At 32.3% G+C, this 15,119-nt stretch overlaps 2 protein-coding genes and 1 long non-coding RNA gene across 7 annotated transcripts in view; all 3 read left to right on the plus strand.

The window, feature by feature from the left end:
• LOC126694259 (disease resistance protein RPM1-like) overlaps positions 1-9,952 on the plus strand; it is a 58,088-nt gene extending 48,136 nt beyond the window's left edge. Inside the window, exon 4 of the mRNA XM_050390396.1 lies at positions 9,837-9,952. The gene's annotated coding sequence lies outside the window, so the exon portion shown is untranslated. The remainder of the gene's footprint in view (positions 1-9,836) is intronic.
• LOC126694253 (disease resistance protein RPM1-like) overlaps positions 1-15,119 on the plus strand; it is a 397,275-nt gene that overhangs the window by 57,693 nt on the left and 324,463 nt on the right. The window contains exons 3-4 of one of the 5 annotated variants that reach the window (XM_050390372.1): positions 11,249-11,296; positions 11,399-11,628. Coding sequence is in view for 4 of the 5 variants with exons in the window: in XM_050390367.1 (XP_050246324.1) it covers positions 9,030-9,952 (923 nt within the window). In the remaining variant the exon portion in view is untranslated. Of the gene's footprint in view, positions 1-9,029; positions 10,271-11,248; positions 11,297-11,398; positions 11,629-15,119 lie in introns of those variants that run through there. The other 4 variants (XM_050390369.1, XM_050390368.1, XM_050390366.1 and 1 more) reach the window with 4 other exon arrangements.
• Positions 10,578-14,316, plus strand: LOC126697903 (uncharacterized). The gene is made up of 2 exons (XR_007646291.1): positions 10,578-10,852; positions 13,852-14,316. It is a non-coding gene; the product is annotated as an uncharacterized LOC126697903 (long non-coding RNA).

The following is a 15,119-nucleotide window of genomic DNA, read 5'->3' on the forward strand; positions in this document are numbered from 1 at the left end:
CTCACACTCTAATCTTCATCTTCATAATTATAACAAATAACGTAGGGGGCTAAAAGCATGAATTCCTTAAAAAGTGATAATCAAGTAAACCACCACCTTTTGTAGTTTTGTTGATATTCAACTTGATTTGGTCCAAATGAGAACTTGGATGGAACTAATCAAGGGGTTGTACCTAAGAAAAATCTAACTGAAATTTCCTAGTCATTTGCTATATCATCCTAGGTTTTAGGAAAAAATAAAATCTTCTATTTTGCACCTTTAGCAACTAAAGAACACAAATTAAATCATTGTAAAGCAAAAAATACATCTATGGGACTCCGTTTCTAAGCCTTGAGCATACAAAAAAACCTCAATTAGTGAATATTGTAATGTAAGATGTCATGTGCTTTTGCAAGATTAGGTTAGAAATGTACTTCTATTTTATGTGGGGAATAACTATCATACATTTATGCTCAGGTTGAAGCTGCTACCTTGTCTATTTAAGAAGAAAAAGAGGTGCAATTTAAAGAAGTAGAAGTGCAATTTAAAGACCAGGTACTCATACATTTCTGATGCCTTTATTGGAATTACCTGAAATGAGTTTATTCTATTTTATTTGTTCTTAGCATGGGAATCGAGGGATCGAGCCCATTTTGTTACTAATTTTCTTGAATTATTAGTAAAGATCTTGAGCTAGAATTGCAGAATATCTTATAATAATCTTATTTAAAAAATAAATAAAAAAACACCATGACATGGGATTTTTCTTCTTTCACATCTTTTGGCTTATTGTATCATTAATTGTTACCTTCAAAATTCTTCCTTACTCAATTAAGTGCGCACCTTAGGATAGAATCACTTGTAATGGGCAAGGTAAGATACTGAGTTCAAATAATTCTAATTCTAACTTTCTCCCACTTTGCTGATATAAATAAATATATATATATATATATATATATATAAAGTGTATATTCCCTGTAAACAAGTAAACAACCGAAGTACCAAACTCAGATCCCTAATGACGCACTTCTCCACGCGTATTCACCACTAGAATGAACTCCAAGATTTTTTCTCATGGTCTACTGCTTTTCTTGTTTCTTTCTTTATCACAACCTTGTTTTTGGAGCTTCCTGTGTCTTTATGCACAGATGATCGGTACTCAAGTTGTAGTACCAATACGTACACGTTCAACTACCGGGAGATCACAAGTGTAGGTTATCCATTCTAGGGAGCTCGCCAAGCCAGTGCTTGTGGCAATCCTCAAAGCTCACCTATGAGAAAAACATTACCACCATAAATATTATGAACATGAGGTACAGGGTTTTGGAAATGGATTCCAAAACCAAGAGAGTCCGTATTGCAAAGGACGACGACATGGAAGGAATTTGTTTGCCCAACTTTGTGAATAGCAAACTTGATTCCAAGCTTTTCCAATGTCACACTCTTACAAAATCTTACCATAATCAATGGTTGTAAGAATCGACCTCCTATAATGTATGATTACATGTTCTACTATGAAAATTTCACTTACCCTGTACATGGGCATGGGCATTTAGTAGTAGAATATGACGGCCCTGAGTTGTCTCTTGTTTATCATAGATCAAACTATCTCAAGTGATCTTTTTTTTTTATCAATAGGAGCCACCCATATCTTTAAGCAAATTGCTCCTTTGGAATCTCACACTTTTATATATTTTCACTTATCCATCTTAGTATTCACACCTCAACTACACTCATTTTATGAATACTTGGCCTCTTAATAGCCCAATATTCAGTATCATGGAACATAATTGGTTCTATAGCAATCTTATAAAATTTTCCCTTTAACTTAATGGGCATTCTACAATCTCACACTACACTTGATTCACTTCTCTACTTTGTCCACCATTCTCTTAACCTATGATTCACATCCTTTTCAATCTCTCCATTTTTAGGAATTATTAATCCAAAATACTGAAAGCTCTTGATCTTTAACATCTCTTGACCATCATGTCTTACAGCACATTCATCTTTGTTCAACTTTTATTAAACATGCATTCTACTTAATTGAAATCCTTTAGATTATAGAGCATCTCACAAAATTTTAACTTGGCATCCACTTCATGTCTATTTTATTTACTAAAACTGTGCCATCTGCAAAAAGCATACATCAAGGGACTTCCTCTTGAATTGATTTAGTGAGGTCATCCATCACTGGTGCAAAGAGATATAGACTTAATCAGTGTTCCATGATGCAAACCTATAATGATAGGAAATTCAAACTAGTTACAAAATGGTCATACATATCCTTGAACAAGTTTAAATACTTTAAAGAAACATCTTTCTTTTTAAAGACCCGCCACATAACCTCTCCAAAGACCTTAACATATGCTTTCTCTGTATCAATACATTACCTCTCTAAGGACCCTAACATATGCTTTCTCTACATCAATAAAAATCATATGAAGACCTCCCTATATTTTTCTTTTTAGACGTCTAAGAAAGAAAATAGCTTCCATGGCAAATGCACTTGTACATATAGTACAAATTGGAATTCTTTCTTTAAAAAAAATTGAAAGAAAACGATGACATTAATGAAACATAAATACTCTCTCTCTCTCTCTCTCATCTTCACTTCACAATTATAACAAATAATGCAAGGGTCAAAAGCAAGAAATTCCTAAAAAGTGATAATCAAGTAAAGCACCTCCTATAGTTGGGATTAGACTAATCAAAAGAAAAAAAATAAAAATAAATAAAAAATAAAAAAGGGATTCAACTTGATTTGGTCCAAATGAGAACTTGGATACTTAACTATGGGTTGTACATGCTGCTATTTATGGGAAAAATCTAACTCATATCCTAGCCATTTATTTTATCATCTAACTTAGGTTGATATAAATATATATATATATATATATATATATATATATTGCACCTTCTACAACCAAAGAACACATTTGTACTCAACAGCTAGATTACATGAATGTAGTCATCAAATATACCTTAGGTGGCAATGCTATTGCAGTTAACATTATATAGATATCAATAATTTAGCATACCATTTATATGTACATTTGTAATTCTTATTATAAACTTTATATGGTAAACAATACTCACATACATGTGTAATCACTCAAAACATTACAGGTTTCCTTTTATTCCAATGCAATAACATGAGAAAGCCCTTGCTCTTATTTGAGATAATCATTTAATCAAAACAATCTCTAAGACCCCAATACAGAAAACCGATCATACAAACCCAATACATAGGTTCAACATCGATAATTCCTTTCAATAATAAAGATACAAAGAATTCCAAGTCATAAAATTTTACTTTTTGATTGCAGGACATCCTAATACAATGCCAAACAAATAATAATCCAAGATGAAAATCTTAAGCACAAAAAGCACAACTTTAAATTTAAAACGTCTTGATCATGCCGCTTTAGGTCCTTGAGAAAATATAGATAAAAAAGAGAAACATACATAGGACTTCAACTAGGAGGGCTGTAATCAACTCAAGCCAAGTATAGAATGGTTGAGCTCGGTTTGATAATAAAGATAGCATGTTCAAACTCCGCTTGAACTTGATCCAAGCCTACAAACACCTTTTGAATTTGAGCTTGTCAAAAATTCTAAAAGCTTGAAGTTGAGGTCAGCTTGCTTCATTAGTCAAGTCAAGTTCGTGCTCAATATCAAGCACTTGAGCTTGAACACAAGCACATAATCAAATGTTTTAAATCTCAAGAAAAAAAAAATCAATGGATAATAAAAGAAAACAATAGATTTCCTCTTTTGAGCCACAACAAAATATCACAAATTTTCAACATCAACAGGAATCTAATGGATAATAAACATATCACAAATGAGTAATGCCTAGGGACACAAAAATTTTCATAACTATTGTGATGATCTATTGTAATTGGAGTAGCATCACTTTCACTGGTGTATACCATTGATTCGATTTTTCAAGGACAGAATTAACATGACAACAAATGCCATAGATGTGAACTTGGAAAGACACATTAAAATCATAATTAACAAAGGAGGAACAAAGATTTCAACCACATGAATCCCCTTCACCTTCTTTGCCAAAAAAGGAGAAAAGATAAAATGAGAGTATATATTAAATTGCTCTGTTCTCAACAATATCCATAAAGGGTACTACTTTCTACTCTTAACCCGAGACAACGCAAAAATCCAGAAACACAACACACAAACACAAAGAGAGAAGAAATATTAATTAAAAATAGTTAAGAGACTCCAAATAAGAAGCCCATAAATCGTTAACAGAACAGAGAAAGGGATACAGATTTACCTTGTGAAAAAGGGTTGCTTTTGTTGGCCTCAGCTTTGGCTGTGTGTACAGAGAGCCGTAAGAAAGCCGAATTCTCGAACCCGACCGAAAATTTGGAGGTGGGTTTCTTTTTAAGATGAGCGAAATCTAAGACACTATATTCCGGGGTTTTTTTTTTTTTTTTTTTTTTCCTCTCTCTGAGATTTCTCGCTAACCAAACAGAAATGAGAGAGAATGGAACATATATATAATTGGATTTACAAGGGCGGTGATGACTGATGACTATTATTTTATTTTTATTTTTTAAGGTACTATTATTTTTAGTATTTTATCTTATTGAGCTCAGGACGTCGTAATTGGGCTGAATTTCAAGTTGGGTTGGGCTATGAAGTGAAAATAAGGAGGAGAGATTATTGAAAAAACCTTCTACAAAGTTTGAAAATGAAAGGAAAAAAAAAAAAAAGGGATGAAAAACAAAGTATTATATTAGTAAAGTTTTAGAGGCAAGAATAGAATTTTATCTTTTTACCTATTGAATCACCTGCAGTCACATCTATGCTCATGTGTAAAGTAAAATAAAAGTATAATTAAACACTTAAAAAATAAAAGAAAAAGGGAAAAAAAAACAATTTCTTCTGATAAATTAGGGGCTGTTTGTTTTTTGTTTTTGTTTTTTTTTTTTTTTTTTTTTGTTATCACTCATCACTCCTCACTCAATTTTCATCACTCATCACTCATCACTTAAAATTACCCAATTTCCCCAACCCCACTTGTTTGGCACTCATCACTCAGTGACTTTGTTTCAAAAAAAAAAACTAAAAAGTCAAAATATGCGACCGGTTGCAATGTTTCCAAAAAAAAAAAAAAAAAACCCCAAAAAGTCAAACATTGCGGCTAAAATTTCAAAAGTTGTGGGTTTAACTACGAAAATGCTATTGGAAACTGAAAACACCTAAAATGTGTTTTCAATTTTCATAACTCATCACTCAAAAATCAAATAATTGAGTGATGGAAACAAAAATTGGAAACAATGCTAAACAAACTTCTCAGTCATGGGACCCACATATTTTGAGTTATGGATGATAGAAACACAAAAACTAAATAGCCCCTTAGCCTCTAAGTGCGTGCTCAGAGGCTCTTCTATTTTTTTTTTTTTTTTTTTTTTTTTTAGTAAAGGTTCAATAATTTGCAACAATTATAATTTAGAATTATTACATTTTTGGGTAAAGGTTTATTTTCTTGTGTTTCTTTTACACAATTTGATACTTATCCAAATTCCACAGTTTGTGTTCTAAATTCAATTTGTGTTTTACGGTAATAGTAATAAAATAAAAAGCACCGTACTATTGTAATCAAAGAAAAGCAATGAGTAAGCCTTAACCCACAAAAACATATTTTAAAAAAAATGGATAATCATAAGAAAATAAAGAATGAAGAAGACCCAAAGTCCAAATAATTAGAAGGTTGTTGATTTCTTTATAAAAACAAAATAGAAAAGAGCAATGTACATTGATATACCTGTTGAATCTGAACAATTTGAACTACACTTTTGTTTTTGTAAGTAAAGTTTTCTCTTTTTTGGATTTTGAATTTAGAAAAGATGATGATGCTAGTGTAGAGAAAAAGAACATAGAACTAAGAGGAATTGAAGAATAAATAAAGTGAAGAAGTTAAGTAACTAATGTGACAGTTGTCCTATCTTGTAGGCAATGTTTAACATGGGAGTTAGAGATTATTTTTAGCATGTTATCCTTAAGTTTTATCTCTACTTTTTAGTATATTTTTTCTTCAAAATCAAAACAGAGAGATGAGGGGAAAAAAAATCAAACCTGAGATGAGATTAAGGAGCAAGGGAAACCGGGTATTCAAAAAAAAAAAAAAAAATGAAGAAGAAGAAGAAGAAGAAGAATTAAGTCTTGATAAAGGAAAAAAAAATAGTTTGAAAATCAACTGGAGTTAAATGTGGGAGTTAAACATTGCCTATTCTACAGGCAAGGTTACCCGTGGGAGTTAAAAATATATTTTTATTATGTTATCCTCAAACTTTATCTCTAATTAAATTTAGGTTATAGGGGTATTTTGGAACAAAAAAAAATGTCCAATCCAAACGGGGAAGCCCCTTAAATAGTAGTATAGACTTAAATTTAGGCTACATGGGTATTTTGAAACCAAAAAAATGTCCAGTCCAAATAGAGAAACCCTTTAAATAATAGTATAGAGATCAAAAGAAATTGCCCATAGCAGATGATGAGATTATAAGTAATAAAGTATGAATTTATTCACACAATTCTATTTGGCTTAATGCAGGTGCTATAAGTAATAAAATATAATTTTGCAATTTAACTCATTATAAGACAAGACATTAAAATTATTATTAACCTTGATACCAAATATTTTTAAAAATCCAAAAAATTAACTTTATTGCCCATGATAAGTCATTGCTAATGAAAGTAATAGAATTTGTTTAAGCTATAACTAAAATTTGTATTCCACAAAGAGTCATTCCAAGTAAAACTAATGACATTCAGTATATTATACAAAAGTTGGGAAATTATATACTAATCAAACATTTAATTATTATCACCTAAACATTCATAATAAATTTCATAGTCTTGATGGAGTATGTTCCTCCAATATTGAAGATGTTTATCATACTGATTTAGTGCATTCTTTATAAAACTGTCGAAGTTTCCCCTAAAAAAGATATCATATACTATATAACTAGAATTCTATTCTATAGGTTTGTGTTTATGCCAAGTGGACACTCTATTTTTTTTTTTTTTTTTTTTTTTGTCCTCCTTATATAATGCGGCACACTATAAGTTTTTGAAATAACTAACAAAAATCTAATTAAAATATATTTTAGAAATTTCAAAAAGTTTAAAAAATACTGCTCCTATAAACATTATACTACCAAGAAATTATATAAATTTAAAAGAATTTTTATTATTTTTATAACCTATGAAGATTTTTTTAATAACTTTTTTTTTCTTATACACACATGCAGAAATATGTGTGTAGATATATATATATATATATATATATATAAATGATTTTTGTTATATGCTAAGTGAAACTAATTAAAATTCATAGTTTTAACCAGAAAAAAGCAATTAAAAAAAAAAAACCAACACTACACAAATTCTGATTGAATTTTACTCTTCTTTAAACAAATTAATGTTTTTTTTTTTTTATAAATTCTTTGATTTGACTTTTTTTTATATTAATTTAAAAGTTTCATATTTTATATATATATATATATATATATATATATTCTCTCACACATCATACTAATTAATGACTAATTTAACCAATAGTCTATGACTCTATAATTTATTTATTTGCCTTTAAACCTTACAATTTACATGCACAACCAACATGACCAAAACTCGTATAGCCAGAAAGATCTAGGGGGCAATTACCCTTAACTTAGCCACAAAAAAAGAAAAAGAGTACAAGGCTCCAGGCACTAGGTTCATTCCAATCCCACTCATGTGACATATATTTTCGTGTGTAATGTGTGTTTCGTATTGACTTATTGTTATAAAAGTAATTTGCTAGCTTGAGGCAACAATTCTTTGATTCTATAGCACCTGTGGGCTTGCAGAGGTTTTTCTTCTAGTGAGCACCAATGGAAAGTTATTCAGGAGAGCAAGGACCTTGACCTTCCTGCTCAGAAGGTAATATTGTGAAACAAAGACGATTTTTTTTTTTCCCTTCATTTACAGCTGAATGTGATTTAATTTCTGTTAAATTTCGTAACTTATTCTTTTATTTGCACTTAACTATGGCCAGTGATTGAAGAAAGAAGGAAAAATGGCAGAAAGTGCAGTAAGCCTAGTTATACAAAATTTGATCCCATTGTTAGTCCAAGAAGTGAAATTGCTTAAGGGTTTCCATGAAGAAGTTACAAGCATTAGACGTGAAATGGAAATGATTCAGTCTTTTCTCAAAGATGCAGATAGAAGGGCTGAGAAGGATGAAAAGAACAATGTAGCAAAGACATGGGTAAAACAAGTGAGGGAAGAAGCTTATCACATGGAAGATGTCATTGATAAATACCTCCTTTTTGCAAAACAACCTCACAGGCGAAGGCAATGCTTATATTTCTTCCCGAAGATTTTTCATATTACCATAAACCTAAAAGCTTGACATGTGATAGCCTCCGAGATTAAAGGTATCAAAAAGAGACTCGAAGACATCAAAAGGAGTCGTGAAAGATATGGCTTTAATGCCATAGAACAAGGCTCATCTAGCAATGATGTGGTAACTGACACATGGAACGATCCTCGAGTGGCATCCCTTTTCATCGAGGAAGCTGAGGTTGTGGGCATTGAGTCTTATAGAGATGAATTGATAAATTGGCTGATAGAAGGACCATCTAATCGCATGGTGTTTTCAGTGGTCGGCACTGGTGGCCTTGGGAAGACTACTCTTGTCAAGAAAGTATACAACAATAATAAGGTGGTAGAACACTTTAATTGTCGTGGTTGGATCACTGTGTCTCAATCATACAAGATGGATGAGATATTAAGGGATATGATCAAGCAATTCTACAAGGCAAGGAGGGAGTTTGCACCTAGGGAAATTGACATAATGAAAGTGCCATCACTAATTGAAGAATTGAAGACCTATTTACATGAACAAAGGTATTTAGTAATTTTTGATGATATATGGGATATTGGATTTTGGGACCATATGAAATGTGCTTTCCCAAATAATGGCAAAGGCAATAGAATAATAATCACAACTCGAAATGAGGATGTTGCACCTTCCAACAATGAATCTCTAGATTATTATGTGTACAAGCTACCATTTCTACCATTTGAAAATGCCTTGGAGCTCTTTTGCAAGAAGGCCTTCCAACGTGAAAGGGGACAATGTCCTCCTGATTTTGCTGAGTTTTCTCATGACATAGTTGAGAGATGCGGAGGATTACCGCTAGCAATTGTGGCTATAGGTGGCCTTTTTTCAACCAAAGCCAAGGTAGTCTCTGAGTGGCGCAAAGTTCTTGATAGTCTTAGTTCAGAGTTTGAAATTGATTCCCGTCTTAAAAGTATTAGAAGAATTCTATCATTCAGTTATCATGATCTTCCTTACAACCTCAAAGCATGTTTTCTATATTTTGGAATGTTTCCAGAGGATTGTGCTATTAATTGTGCAAGACTAACTCGGCTATGGATAGCTGAAGGTTTTGTAAGAGAAAATGAAGGGATGACATTGGAAGATGTTGCACAAGCCTACTTGAACCAGCTTATTCACAGAAGCTTGGTTCAAGTGGACGAGGAAGATTTTATTGGGAGAATTAGAACTTGTCGAGTTCATGATATGATGCATGAGGTAATTCTTTCAAGGTCAGAGGAATTGAGTTTTGATCTGGTCTCAATGTCAAAATACTCAAATTTTGAGAGAGCAGCTCGACACCTCTCAATTCAAAACAATGTAAATACCCCTTTGCAAAGTATTACTAGTTCCCAAACTCGTTCTATTCTCATTTTGGGGTTAGATGAAGTGCCCAATTCTTTTCTAATGACTTGTTTTTCAAATTTCAAGCTTATGAAAGTAATGGATTTTGAAGGTGCTCCTATCAATTGTATTCCTAAAGAAGTGGGAAGCCTATTCCATCTAAGATATTTAAGCCTAAGAGATACAAAAGTGCAAATGCTTCCAAAGTCCATAGGAAAATTGCTCAACCTAGAAACGTTGGATTTGAAATGTTCCCTTGTGTCTGAGCTTCCAGCGGAGATTAGTGGGCTTTTTAAGCTACGATATCTTGTGGCCTACAATTATAACGGAGATACTAAATACAACATAGATACTCGACGTGGAATAAAGATACCAAATGGCATTAGGCATTTAGAGTCCTTACAGAAGCTTTTTTATATTGAAGCCAGTAGCGCTACCCTTATAACAGAATTGGGAAGTTTGGCACAGTTGAGGAAGTTGTCGATATCTAAATTGAAGAAAGAGAATGGGATGGATTTGTGCACTGCGATACAGAAAATGAGCCACCTTCGGTCATTGGATATTTCAGCAACAAGTGAGGAAGAAGTCCTTAATTTGCAATCCCTGCCTTCTCCTCCTCTCTTCCTACAAACTCTTTTCCTACATGGGCGACTAGAAAAGTTGCCACAATGGATTCCCAAACTCAAGAGTATAGTTAAAATTGCTTTAATCTGGTCAAAATTAATGGAAAATCCATTCAAGATCTACCTAATTTGATGAGTCTTACGGTTCACGATGGATACGGAGGCGAGCAATTACATATTGAGGGAAGAAGCTTCCAGAAACTCAAGGAGCTAAGGTTTCTAAGTTTGGGAGGATTGAATAGGCTGATAATAGATGAAGGTGCCCTGCCTCTTCTCGAAAAGCCTCAAAAATCTGGAATTTACAGAAATGCCAACCGAATTTGTTCTTAGTCTGCAACCAGATGAAGGCCCTGATTTTGGGAAAGTGAAGCATATTCCCTCTGTCACTTTCTGGTATAGGACTCGTGGAGAACACTACACTAGGTACAATTCAGCATTGTTAAAGCGTCTGCGAAGTTGATTCATGGAGGACTGAAGTGCCCACACCACTTTCAGGAAATTACAGGTACGTCCCCACCCACTTATTTATTATTAGACTATTACATTTACTGTAAATTACCAAAAGTCTTTCACACATACAATTACAGACACCATATTTCATAAGCCACTACTCCATTTTGTTAACCAACTTCAACCCAGAAAATGATCATAAACATTGTTTCCGGTTGGAAACATATTGAAAATTTAATGGTTCCCCTTCCCTGTTTTTTCCTCTTTCTTATACTACAGCTTCTAACAAATAAATAGCTTCTATTATGACAATTAGCTTGAAACTAATCAAGAATTTTATAGATATCACTGTGAGTAGCATGAAGCAATAATTGGACAACAAGCCTAATTTGTAGAAAACTCTTCTACTAATGTTAGTATTCACATTACCAAGTTTGTTTATTGTGGACAGGAAAGATGATTGAGTGCTTAAGTTTTACTTGCCTATGAATTATAGTTGGTAAGCCTGAATTTCCCCCTTTCACACATTATAGACCTTTTTCTTTTTTGCATTTTTATTACGTTTAACTTTTTATTTATATTGCTCTTGTTAATACTGTAGGCTTAGCTTCAAATGCCAATGTTTCCAGGATTTTCATGAGCCAGATCAAACAAGATACTGCTCTTTTCTCAACCAGCCAAAACATAAGTAGTTGTTTCTCCCATTCATTGTTGCCTTTGTCATTATATTGTTGGAATGTGTTATTGTTTCTGTATCAAGATTGTTATAATTTGTAATCTTTTCTGTATCAAACTTATGCTACGCAAAAGAGTGATGTTTTAGTTGAATTGCATTTGTTGTCTTTAGAATGGTTTAAGTGTTTCATTGGTATGACCGCATGTAATGGCTTTGATGTAATAGCTAAAAATTCTATATAATGACATTTGCGTATAATTTGTGAAAGAGTAACTAGATGTATATGTTTTCTTTCTTTATTCATCAAAAAAATAAATAGAAACTGTATCAAACAGGCTTCTGATTATGGAGTGTCCTCGACTATTTCTAAAGACTAAGATGTTGTGTATGGTGTGGTGCTGCCATTTTGGCTTTGAGTAATTTTCTGTGCTGCTGTAGTGTTGTTGCCTAGTTTGTTGCAGATTTTGTTTTGATGTACGTTAGGTGTTATTAATTTGATGTATAAATTCAGCTTTTGTCTCTTCTTTTTGAACTTCTTGTATGGTTTTTCTTGTTTCAAGAAATTTTACTCATTCATTTGAGGAAAAAAAAAAAAAAAAACTAGATATTTTTTTACCATATGCAACATTCATTCATATTGATAAAAATGAAGTCCACTTCTAAACAACAAAATTGAAAAAGGTTCCATTAATATTAAATATTATGAATTTAGTTACTGATGAGTGTCTCCCACAAAAGATTTTGACATCTTAAATCTTGATTTTTGGTAGGAATCCTAACTTGGAGGTTAGACTATTTTCCCCTAAAAGACTTTGTTGTTCCAGAATTTTCTGAACGAAACCTCTTGTACTGACACTATGATCTTGTTTCAGTAAATTTAACTCATTCATAAATAATAATAATTGAACTAGAATTTTTTTTGCCTTATTCACAGTGTGATCTTGTTATGATGTTAGAATTATGAGCCTCTTCCATTTGATATCAGTAAAGGAACTTTATGAAATCTAATAATGTAAGATTAGTTTTGATTAATTTAGTTGATAAAGAACTTAGTTTAAAAAGTCTATAGTTAGTTTAAAAAGTCTATAGCAAGTTGAAACTCATTGGCAGAAGTTTATTAGTACATTCACTCCTAGTAACCAATCGGTTTTGTCCATAGCTACCAACAATGTGTAAGCATTCCCCCTAACATTAGAGCACTGTCCAATAATCTGCTAAGAATAAAAGATAAAAGCTTTCAACGCTTTCTCAAGGAAAATGCAATTTGCAAAGGTGCCCTGATGGGCTTGTAGGAGATCAATGGGGAGTGATTCCAGGCTTCCAACTTCAGGTTTTTCTATTAGTGAACATCAAATTTGTAAAGTTATTAAGGATAATCACAATTACAGAAAAGACATTTGCTTATAATTTGTGAAAGAGTAAATCGTATGTATATGCTTTCTATATCATCCAGAGAAGAAATTAGAAAACTGTTATGAACAGGATTATTTTTTTGGATTGCGAAATGTCCTCAACTATTTTTAAAGACTAAAATGGCATACCAATGTGGTGTTGTCTTTTCTATTTTGAGTAGTTTTCTCTGTTGCTGCCTAGTTTGTTGCAGGTTTAGCTTTGATGTTTGGTAGGTATTGTTAGTTTGCTCAGTTGATTCAGCTTGTGCTGCTTATTTTGAACCTCTTGTACTGTGATCTTGTTTCAAAAAAATTATCTCATTCATCTCAAAAAACAAACAAGAAATTTTTTACCATATATTCCATTCATAATGATAAAAACGTTAGTCCACTTCAAACTAATAAACTCAACATAAATTCAATTAGTATAAATCACTCTGGATTCAGTTAATGATGAGTGTCTCCATAAAAGAGTTTTAAAATCTGACAACTTGACTTTTTCGCAAGGAGATCCTAACCTTACATTGGCGAGGATTATAAACTATATCTTCCTTGTTTCTTTCTCAAAAATTGTCAATGTGTGAGTTCATAAATTAACTTGTCATTGCCTCTAAAGGGTATTACATGAAATTTGTCTGTTGTCCTTACCAAATATGTGAAACGTAAAGTAGTTCTGCTAAAATTTTACTAATCGCAGTGAACATCTCAACGGCTGACAGTTTCTATGCAAGTATTTGCCAAATGATTTTGGATGTTTTCCTTTGTTCTCTTAGCCATGAAAGTGTAAATGCTACTGGATTGCAGGGTATCATAGAATATATATTGCATTATTATAGTATTAAGACACAATGTGATTTTCTTACAAAGTCAATTCAACATTAACAATAATGTAAGAAATTCGCATGTGAGTATATTCTTATAGTAAAAATTAGGAGAATTATGAATATAAAATCACTGTGCAATTGGTTTTATCCCCATTTTAAATAGAGAGCTACTGAGCTTGGAGTGAGTCACTGATGGGTCCCGATTTGGCAGCCAATGCAGAGAAGTTGGAACCAATGGAACCTCCTCAGGGCAAGCTAGAATTCCGTTGGTGTAAACACGGGAAGGATTCCGGATGTGTTGTTGGCGTGCAAAGACAGTTCTTCCACCTTGCACTTTGTTTGACTGAGCTTCCTTGTGAAGTTGGTGACACAAGTAAATGAGAGAGCTTCAAATCTTCCAAACTAAATTCTGCTATCTTTATCATCCGATCCATCTGCTTTATGTTGATCTTTGGAGGCTTTTGCTCCACATTTTCATCCATATTATGTATATTGTAACCTTGAGAAAAATATAAGACATTACAAATCAAACAAACAATCACAAAAGCTGTTGAATATGAATTTCTATATTATATTTATATGGCATGTCACAAGATGCAATTTTCAATAGTATCACCTTTTTTTTTAATGGCAAGACTATGTTACTAATTTGACTTTTTATTTTTATTTTTAATTATTATTGATTTGGTGAAAGGGTAGTTCAAATTAGATTTTTATATAAGTTATCTGTAAATTTTATTGTCATAATTTTGAATCTTCATTATTCAGAAACACTAATCAAAATCCACCACTTGGAAATCTATCCTGCTAAGGAAAAACCTATTACTTAAAGGTCTACACTAGCAAAGTGGAATTGAAAAACATTTCTGTTTCTGGTTTGATTCAGTTGCTTATTGGCTTTATCTACGAACACTTTTATTGAATAATTTACTCAAATGCACTCTCTAAATTGAAATTGGGAACTATCTTATTGAATGAGAGTGAATAAGTACATTTACATAGAGGTTCAATTCAACTCAGCTATTTATAGTGCAAAATAAAAATTCAGAGAAAGGAAATTGTATATCAATAACTAACTCAGATAGCCGTTATATAGTGATAACTAAAAATATAACGAACTCCACTATTTCTAATTCCTGACCAATCACTGTGCAACGTGTGTCAAACTGATTGTTTTTAATCTCATGTGATGCACACGTGAAACCCTTTATGTCTTGTGACACCGTTTCATAAACGCATGTACTCCCTAAAGAGGAGACGACACCGTGTCCAACCAAAAAAAAAAAAAAACATTTTACTTCATGCCTCTATAAAAAAAAAAATTAAAAAAGTTGTATGGTCTTGGGAAAATTCGAAATCAAAGATTTTTTAGTCTAAATGTGAAAAGGAGAATTTCAAGTGAAATTGAGAGAATTCATTTTTATTTTATGA

The sequence above is a fragment of the Quercus robur genome, chromosome 8 (genome assembly GCF_932294415.1).
Source record: "Quercus robur chromosome 8, dhQueRobu3.1, whole genome shotgun sequence".
Taxonomy (NCBI): domain Eukaryota; kingdom Viridiplantae; phylum Streptophyta; class Magnoliopsida; order Fagales; family Fagaceae; genus Quercus; species Quercus robur.